Source organism: Prunus mume, linkage group LG2 (assembly GCF_029339155.1).
Source record: "Prunus mume cultivar Tortuosa linkage group LG2, ASM2933915v1, whole genome shotgun sequence".
Lineage (NCBI taxonomy): Eukaryota > Viridiplantae > Streptophyta > Magnoliopsida > Rosales > Rosaceae > Prunus > Prunus mume.
In genome coordinates this window covers 11,496,594-11,506,691 of record NC_142699.1, presented here as the reverse complement: position 1 = coordinate 11,506,691, position 10,098 = coordinate 11,496,594, and the positions used below count along the sequence as shown (strand labels likewise).

The 10,098-nt window shown below is 37.7% G+C and overlaps 1 protein-coding gene and 1 long non-coding RNA gene across 2 annotated transcripts; both read right to left on the bottom strand.

Moving 5' to 3' along the window:
* Positions 1–21: 21 nt before the first annotated feature.
* On the bottom strand, positions 22–5,468 carry LOC103320394 (aspartic proteinase 36). Its single transcript, XM_008222072.3, is given in 13 exon segments — positions 22–621; positions 994–1,091; positions 1,190–1,291; positions 1,709–1,830; positions 2,417–2,623; positions 2,827–2,896; positions 3,204–3,300; positions 3,403–3,485; positions 3,717–3,808; positions 3,811–3,872; positions 3,971–4,398; positions 4,884–5,004; positions 5,100–5,468. Coding segments are annotated over 13 exon segments (1,884 nt in total). The 5' UTR covers positions 5,324–5,468; the 3' UTR covers positions 22–443.
* A 3,013-nt stretch (positions 5,469–8,481) lies between these two features.
* LOC148919622 (uncharacterized) lies at positions 8,482–10,041 on the bottom strand. Its single transcript, XR_016124012.1, has 3 exons — positions 9,629–10,041; positions 9,437–9,545; positions 8,482–8,822 (listed from the first exon to the last, which is right to left on the bottom strand). It is a non-coding gene; the product is annotated as an uncharacterized LOC148919622 (long non-coding RNA).
* Positions 10,042–10,098: the final 57 nt, after the last annotated feature.

Below are 10,098 nucleotides of genomic sequence, written 5' to 3'. Positions count from 1 at the left end.
ATGTTTATGTACATGAGTAAATAGGGAGAAATATTTTATTGAAAGGGAAAAAACAAAAAAAAAACCAGATAATGCAACAACAGTCCACGGTTCCAATTATTATCACTCTTTTCGGTTGGTGGAGGCAGCCATTAAGCCAGGGGACACCAATAAACCAATTCGCCGTACAAGTCCATCACTTGATTGATCTACACAACTATTTTCATCTATCAACAAAATCATGCCTGTTTGTTTTGTCACCCATTTGTTTTCTTTCCACTTTCCTATACTAAAATTCCATTGTACAGTAACTGAGAGGGATTGCAGATTTCATCTCCTCCCAATGTCCAGCTTCTTCCATGCACCCACCACATGCGTATGCTTTCAGAGCTGTCTGAAACAGAATATCCACCACAGTGAGTAATAGAAGTTCTTCCAACTACACTGTTTCGAAAATTTTGATTTTAAAGCGGTTGAAGCTCTTGCTCAGGAACAATGGCCCTGGCAGCAACGGGCTCATACGAAACGATGTCTTGCAATCTATATTTCCAAACCAACCATGTCCCTAATGCTAATAATCCAAGAACGGAGGTAACTATAACTGCAACTGCCACCGCCCAATAGTGTTTCTTCCACCATGACCTGCAATTCTCGAACAGAATCCAATTTTAAAGATGACACATAATTTGCATAAAAGATTGCAGCAAAATTCTAAATTTAAAAACAGTTGAGGAAACAGGACACGGAAAAGGAATCCAGCACTGCAACTATCAATCTACAAAAGATTCGAATACAACCTCACCAAGAAAATAATTAAAACACAAAGTGAAGGAGAAAAATAAAATCAACAAAATCAACCTGATTGGCCTCTAATCTAATACTAGAATGAGATGTTTGATTCCAGTGAAAAGAATGCAAAAAATGAGAACCAATTATGGAGTGAGAAAAGAAGAAGTACCAAAAACACAAAAAAAATTAAAAAAGATAAAAAAGAACAGACACAGTAGAGCATACCGCTTCATTTGAGGCTCAACCTTCAATTTGACCAGCTGATAACTTCCAAATTTCTGAGGAATATGCATTTGATGTTCCTTTAACCGCCGAATAATGCCCTGCAATATTAAATAAGAATTAGCTTAGCACTGTAGTTGGCATATGGAAAAGGCTCCAATTGTAAGTATATGTACTCTGGCACCAGTAGTCCTATTACCGTTGCTTTGGTATTAGAAAAGCAATTTGCAGATTCAGCAGGGATGATCGCCCACCTAATGATGAAGTTATTTCCTGTATGGGTGTAGTTCATTAAGCGAACCTGAAAAAGAGTTCATTTCGTGGATGTTAAAGTAATCCAGAAATACAAAGGCAAAATAATAATAAGAGATACTGGCACACTGTAAGGGCAGGTACTACAGACCACCAAGGGTGGCAATTGGATGGGCTGAGTTGGTTACCAAAGAAAATTGAGCCCAAGTTTAATCTAATCATTGATCAAATGACAAAGAAAGACCTTGACAGCCATAGAACTTCAAAGCCTTTCATTATTTTTAAATATCGGGATACCATGGGAGAGAGTGGAGTAATTTTCTCTTGATTCTTTCTTACAGCTGGATGCTGAATTCTTGATATCATACATGGTCTTATGCATAGTTGAGCACCTAGGATCTAGATATTAAGGGGAAGAAGATTTTTGACAGGATGCTAGGTCGAAGATAAAGCAGCTCAACCATACCTGTGAAATATTAAGTTCCAGCTCATGAGCAATAGACTCTGCGAGTTCTGTGAAATTGGGTTTGATAGTGTTGTTGATGCTGAGCATCATATCAAAACTTATTAGCCCTACTTGAAGTACACCTACATATCAAATGTTTGAGATGTCATGGAAGAAAATAGCCAAAGTTGCAGAGGGAGAGCAAATTTCAAATGCATGAGAGGAGTATAAGGTTAAAATTTATGCATGTGCACAATCCCTCCTCTCCCCAACCCCCAAAAGAAAAATGCTTCCTATTTCATGATAACAGAAGATAACTACTTAAGTATATTCAGAAAGATGTTGACTTGGATTAGAAATGAGTCCAACGAACCTAACAACAGAAATGTTAAGTGTAAGAAATTATACTAACAGCCTAAACACTAGGGTATAAATCATAGCTCTTGAACCCACTATGGGTTGGACACTAGCATATTGCCCTATGCACAACAATACTTTTGAATAGATATATCAATAAATGAAAAAAAATTCCTCCCTTTTTCTGTTCATAAATGCAATTACTGCTTCCATTTTTCACAAAATCTAGCTCTTCATCTATCTACCTGATGCTGTACCAGTGAATTAGTGACCGATTGTGGATCAATATCCAATATGGTTCAATATTTGATAACTATGTTTTTTATTTTAAAGTACCATAAAGGTTATTTAAACACTTGAAACCCACTGTACCTGGAATAACTGTATCAGGCAATCCACTCGGAGCAATGCTAGGAGAAATTTCTACACTTGTATTTCTGCCATCAGATGCTGAAGGTGCTGGAGGCGGAGCATTACTATAATTCAATCTTTTCCATAGTTCAGAACAATTGGTTTTCCAAAAGCCAATCTTGTCGTTTGCTCGATCATAAGTCACAAGGGTATTACGTGTAACAATTCCTGTACAATCCAGAAATGCAAAGTGAGCTAGCTCCATTTTTCGATTGTGAAAATGCTTGGACATGCATGTTTTGGGCAGAAAATTGGGAGGATATTTATTATTTGAAATGTTTACGCAAGACATGATTTTGCAAAAGAAATTGTAGAACAACATCAGACCAAATGTGTGTGTGAGAGAGAGAGAGAGAGAATGAGTGATTTACCTCCTAAAAGAGTAGTCGAATCCCCATTTTCAAAAATTCCCAGGCAATAAGCCCCGCTAACCTTTGTATGCTGAGGATTAAGAGCACAAGCAAAACAGAAGAAAAAAACAATAGATCAAAATGTGCATGATTAAATAAATACAAGAATGACCCACGCATGCAACGTGAATGCAATATGACCGAAGATAAATGACATTTCCTATGTGATGATTCACAAGGACAGCTCTCTTAACAATATTATAGATAAGAAATCTGAATTATAAATGTCAGGAAAAAAAAAAAGCCTCAAAACCATTTTCAATCAGATTTTCCACCATAAAGAGGCTCATAAATTATTTCAAGAAGACATGCTTAAGAACAATAAATAATCAAATTACCGGGAACAGGTAGTTCTCTGGAGACAGTGAGAATTTTTGTCCCTTGGTGAAAACCATATCAACCTGTGGAAAAACCTTTGATAGTTGGGTGACATCCCTAAAGCACAATTCCATGTTAAACTTTATGATGAAAAACTGAGCTAATTAGTAAATCATGACGAATGAAACTCCAGATATGCAAACTTTCTGCAGGAATTACCTTCCAGCACCTGAAAAGCAAATATCTTGATAATTTGGGTCAGGACCATGGATTTGTTTAAGGAAATTGACTTTCCTTGTAACCTGCACATTAACCCAAAAGAAAATATTACCATCACATGATGGTTCAAAGGGGGTATAGATTGATTGCAAACCAAACCAATTTACGGAGGAAAACAGTTCAATAATTTGTTCCTTAAGTAATTACCTTTTTGGTCAGAGTGAACTTGACCGTTTCAATGGGTGTCAAAATAAGCTAAGACTTTATAAGCATTAAAACAAAGAGAGGAAGAAACTCAAAACATGAAGGCTTACAGCATCCTTAAACGCATGAAAAGCATCCTTTGGAAGATATGCATATGTAGTTCCACTATCCAGTACCGTTCCATGCTTTCCATCAAATATTTTGGGTTTAACTTCAAAGGCTTCCCAGCTACATGTATTTCCTTCAGCTCAATGTTATAATAAGGACTGTTGCAATTCCAAAACTAAAGTATATGAGTGAGATGCACAAAATACATTATTCAGGAAACCTAAGTGCCAGTTAAGGGTGTTAAAAAAGTATGCACCTGCGAAAAGGATCTGAATGCGTAAATACCATATCAGGGGGAGATTTGATGCTGCCAAGAACCATGGCACCCCCGCCTACACCCATCCCTCCATAACATAATGAGAATGAATCACTAATAACCCCCTTGTCAACAAGTTGATCCATCACACTAAGCCGACCACGACCCAAACCCATTATTCCATCAGCACGTTGGCTGTAAAGATCACCAGTTTCAATATTTTCACAGCCAAAAACAGCACGCTGTGGCACAAGTTCACTTTCATTGCCAAAAGAGAGGACGTCCTCACCAAGCACGCCACTGCTAGAGCTCATCTCAGCATAGCGCCGCTCATAAGTGCATTGGGCTTCTTTCTTGTCACAGTTACAATTGATATCACACTTTACAGGTTGGTATGTGCTAGATAAATCAGGCTGGAATCTTGGGTCCTGCATAACAACAATATTTTAGTTTCAAGAACAATGAGTTAATACTAATAATATTAGAACATAGGGAGAATCTGCAAGGTAAAAAGGTAGAACTTTACACACAAGTTGAATAAACCTTCAACTTATGCAGAATGATTGACAAAAGTAGGAAAAACGGATTTCTTCAGCTCCAAACAAGGAAAAAAAGTGAAATTATTACTAAACTGGCAGCTAAACTAGTGAACGTGATTTCACATTCTTTTAGTCCCTACCTTCTTGTTTTCAAGAACCACACAAAACTTTATACTGAATTTTAATCAAGAACTGTGGACTGCAATTGTTGAGCTTTTATCGCTAGTCAGCTTAAGTCAATCCTAAATGGTACTCAAACAATTCAAAAGCTAGACGGATATTAAATTGAGCAACATATCTACAAATGTACGATTAAGTAAACCTAATTGCACAAAACTTTATGACTATAAGTAAGGCTGCAAGCGAAGCCGAACCTGATGCCTACCGCACTGTTCACAGTCAAAGCAAGGCACATAAGTCACTGTACTTCCCGTATCCACAATCAAAGCGAATCGCTGAGGCGGTGTCCCAATCCACAGCCTCGTTGTGTAGTACCTATTTCAAATTCCAAGTTACAGAGCCTTCCGTTCAGTACAATTCGAAAACATCAAAACCTTAAAATTAGGGAAAGTTTGGGAGCAGAGTCAAACCCGTTGGCGAGGAGGTCGTCGTAGAGCCTCATGTGAGAATTTGGCTCCGATCTCTGGAGACGTCGGCCGTCGAAGGTTTGCCGATGGTGCCAATTAGCGTTTGGCGATGAGAGATAGAGAGGAAGGATCATTGGACGGCTGTGATCATCGGAGCCTGAAGCAAACGCGCCGCAGAGATTGAAGACGATGGAGGAGATGAGAAGGACTAATGTCCGACGAGCCATGCCTGACTGCTACGATTGAATCGCAGAGGACCAAAGTCCTCTGTGCTCGCACGATTTGAAAGGCACTGCTCACAAATGAAAATTTCTTGGAAACTGATTTTAGTTTCTTTTTAGCTTTTTCAAAATGTTTTAAATAGTTTTCGGGATTTTGGGCATGGAATTGGCGGCCGATTGAATTAAAGCCGTAAAAACTGAACTCCTTTTCTTTTTGGGTTGCGCATAAATTGACTAATTGGTCCGCGCCACGAAAGGTCAACGGTTGATTAGGGAAGAGTGAGAAGAAAATCCTTGGAATGTTTGCTATATACGGGCCCAGCCATTATAAAGAAAATAAAATATATTTTTCTCAATTACTAAGACAAAAATATTTTTCCCCCATGTTAACTGCATTTTACCTTAAGGGAGTTTTAAAGTTAAATATCAAGTTAAACACACCCAAAAAACTGCATTTTACATACATGCTGAGAATAAAGTATATTATTAATGCTTGGTTTTCAAATTTCCCTCCTACTTCCTAAACCCTAATTTCAACCTCCATTTTGGGTGTTTTAGTGAAACTCCATTTTATTAAACCCTTTATGATTTTCAGAATTTAGGAATCCAAGCTGCCTTTTTTCATTACATAAAAATTGTTAATGAAAACTCCTCTCAATGCTAAAATCAATAGCATAATGAAACTTTAGTAGTAAACACGTAGCCTAGGTGAAGCATCAGTTAAAGGAACTCATGTTGAAGGTAACACAAGTGATCCTTGGGAAATGCTAGGAGAAATTTCTCCATTCATGTTCCAGCCATCAAAAACTAAAGGGAGTCGGCTAGAGCCGGAGCCTGAGCATAGGCATCACTGTAATTAAGTCTCTTCCATAGTTCAGAACAATTGGTTTTCTAAAAGCCAATCTTATTGTTTACCCAATCGTAAGTCACAAGGATATTACATGTAACAATTCCTATACAATTCAACAAATACCAAGTGAGCATGGGAAGGGAATTTGTTATGTGCAAAAGAATTATAGAACATTATAAGAGATGAGTGATTTTCCAACTGTTACATACCTCCTAAGAGCAAGTGCAGCGCAGGGGCGCCTGGCACAAGGCCCCCCCAGGCCAGATTTCTACCTCCAGTGTGCAAAACCTAGCCCGGACAAGGCATGGGATCCATCAGTTTGGGCAAGCCCACGGGCAAATATGGACTAGGCTTTTGCCCAAAGGCACTGACGTCATCAAGGCTCACGCACCAACAGTAATTTTTTTTAAAATTTGCCTTACTGACAACCCCCAATGGGAAGAAGCCACGTGGCGCTTCTCGGATGCTTCGATTGAATTTTTTCCAGAAATCCGACTGCTGTGATTTTTTGGCTAAAGAATTTCAAAAAATTTTGATTTTAAAAAAATTTTGAAAAAAAAAAAACCAAAAAATTCTGGATTTTTTCCCTATAAATACCTAACAATTTTATTTACTTTCCACAACAAATCTTCATACAAACTCTTCTCCTTCCAATATTTTTTACTTTCCACTCACATTTTTCTACTACTTTCCATTTTTATAAATAATAAAAAAGGTCTATTAGACAACTCAGGAAGATACTGTTTGAAATGAGACATGTGGCAACCGAAAATCATTCGAAAATCTTATCTGAAATTTGATGGACACATGACAACCAAAAATCTTATTTGAAAATTTTATCAAAAAATGTTATTTGAAATTTTAGGTGAGAATTTTATAGTGACACGTGGCAACCGAAAATATTATCTGAAAAGCTTATTAAAATTAATGGTTTAAGTATAAAAAATAGAAAATAAATTAAAGTGAATAGTATTTGTCATTGCCCTTTGGGGTGGAACCAAAAAAGATAAAGCTGCTACTATTCATATGAATAGTGACAAACTTTTCCTTGCCCTTGCCCTTTCCTTTTGGGGTGAAGGTGTTCTAAAGTAGTAGTTGAATCCTCAGAGCATCCACAGTGGGGAGGTGTAAATTTGGGGGTGTAAAGCCACTTTTACATTCCATTTACACATCCGGAGGGTGTAAATATATTTTTTGCTCCAATGGGAGGTGTAAATTCGGGGGTGTAGTCGTGGGTCCCAACCTTTTATGTTGACTTTTCTTTATTTTTCTTCTCTTTTCTCAGGTGGGTCCCGCATGCAAGGGATGTAAAAATAGATGTAAATATACATTTTATTTTACATCCTCATGGTGGTGATATATATTTACATCCATTTATATCTCCCCATTGGAGACAATTCCGATGACTCGGGGTGTATATTTAACATATACCCCCATATACACTTCCCCACTGTGGATGCTCTCACTTTCGAAAATTCCTATGCAATAAGCGCCGCTAACATTTGTATGCTGAGAGCTAGGAGCACATGATGAGAAACAGAGGACAGAAAATACAATACATCAAGATGTGCACATTTAATAAATACAATGATGGAAAAAGGATCGTGGGCACATGTAATGCATGTGCAGATTAGTTAGCTGATTAGCTTAGTCATTAAGTAACCTCATTGCCAATATAAGCTGTAAACACAATGTATATTTGATTAGAGAAAAACACAATTGAGAATTCAGAGCATTTTCTCTGGTCTTTTCTTTCTAAAATCTTCATCAATCCTCCATTGTAATCAGTATACACTAGCAATATATATGATGGTATCAAAATAAGCTAGAATTCAGATGCATAGAAGTTTAAAACACAGAGATGAAACTTAAAATATGAAGTCTTACAGAATCCTTAAGCGCAAGAAAAGCATCCTTGGGAAGGCTCCACTATCCAAGACCTCCATCAAACACCTTCGGGTTTAATTTCAAAGGATACGCAGCAACATAGATTTCCTTCAGTTCAATGTTGTAATATGGACAGTTGCAAAAGCCAAACTAAAGCATACATGTGAGATGCACAAAATACATTAACTAGAAGCTAATGTTATTATAAAAGTATGTACCCGCGAGAAGGATCTGAATGCGGAAATACCATATCATGGGGAGATTTCATCCCTCCAAGAACCATGGCCTCCAAGCACGCCAATGCTAGAGCTTCCCTCTGTTGGAAAAACAACAATCAGTGACTATTTAAAATAATTATATAAATAGAATTTAAAACAATATGTAATACAAAATATAGTATATAAACAACAAATTATACTAACTTGGAATTTGAGATAGAGGCTTGCAGAGTTGATGCAATATCCTAAAGACAGTAATTTCACCGCTTGTAGAATGCTTTTTCTGTGTCAAACGAATAACGCTTCGTTTTGCTTCCACTTGGACCCACTTTCATTTACTAAGTGTGGGACTTCCACACTTATAAAGACCTCACTCTTTCTACTTTCTATCAATGTAAGACAAAGATTCTTGAATTTCATTCAAACTTCCAACACCCTCAGCATATTGACGCTTATAAGTGCATTTAGATCCTTCCTCATCACAGTTACAATTGGCATTGCACTTTACAAGTTGGTACGTGCTAGATGAATTAGGCTGGAACCTAGGGTCCTGCATAACAACAATAATTTAGCTTTGGAGACAAATGAGCTAATACTAAAAATATCAAAATATAGGGAGAATTTTCAACTACAAGGTAAAGAATTAGAACTTTCACACATGTTGACTAAACCCTGCAACACTCAATGCAGACTTACAATTGATCGATAAAAGAAGTAGCAAATCACGATTTTTTGGCTCCTACTAAAGAAATCAAAAACCCGTTTGGTTTTTTTATATTTATTATTGGTCTTATATTGTACATTAATCGCATATTTACTTATAAGTAATGGTATAGGTAACACATAAGAAATCAAGGGGAGTAGTTGATCCAATTTTAATTCCTTAATTCCCGTATTTAAGTTCCCGATTCATAGCTTACTCCATTCATTATAAGTAAACATGCCATAATTGTTGAGATTCTATCGCTAGCCAGCTCACCCCCAAATCCTGAATGGCACTCAACCAATTCCTCAATGCAATTGTAGAAATTAGCAAGGTACTAGTTGCAAACGCTAGGTGGATAGCAAATTGGGGAAAGTAGAAATGTACAATAAACAAGTAAAATCTAATTGTACGAACTTTATGACTGAACGGAAAAAAAGGGATCCGAACTTGATGCGAACCTCACCGTTGACAGTCAAAGCAAGGCACATAAGTCACTGAGTTCCCGTATCCACAATCAGAGCGAATTTCTGAGGCGGCGTCCCAATCCACACCCTCGTTGAATCGTACCTGTTTTTAATCAGAAATATCAGAATTTTGAGAAGTTATGTACGGAAAATTAAGTTCACAGGAGAAGAGAGTAAATTTGAAACCCGTTGGCGAGGAGGTCATCGTAGATTCGTAGAGCCTCATGTGAGCGTTTGGCTCCGATCTCTGGAGACGTCGGAGGTCGAAGGCTCGCCGGTGGTGGCAATTAGCCTTGGGAGATGAGAGATGGAGAGGAAGGATCATCGGACGGCGGTGATAGTCGATGGAGCGAATGCAACGCAGAGATAGAATCTGACGGTGTAGATGAGAAGGAGCGAGGTCTGCGCCATGGCTGCCGACTATGACTGAATGACTGAACTGAAGCACACTGCTTTGCTTCAAGATCAGAAAACAAAGAAATTTCTCGAAACTGAATTTTTTACGTTTTCATTTTTGTTTTCTTCTTTGAAATGTTTTTACAGCTTTATAGAGCTTCCGGCCTTTCTGGCATGGAACTGGCGGCAAATTTGATTGAACGGCCAAAAACTAATTAAATGGAAAGCGCCACGACAGGTCAAGGCTCGATTAAGAAAGA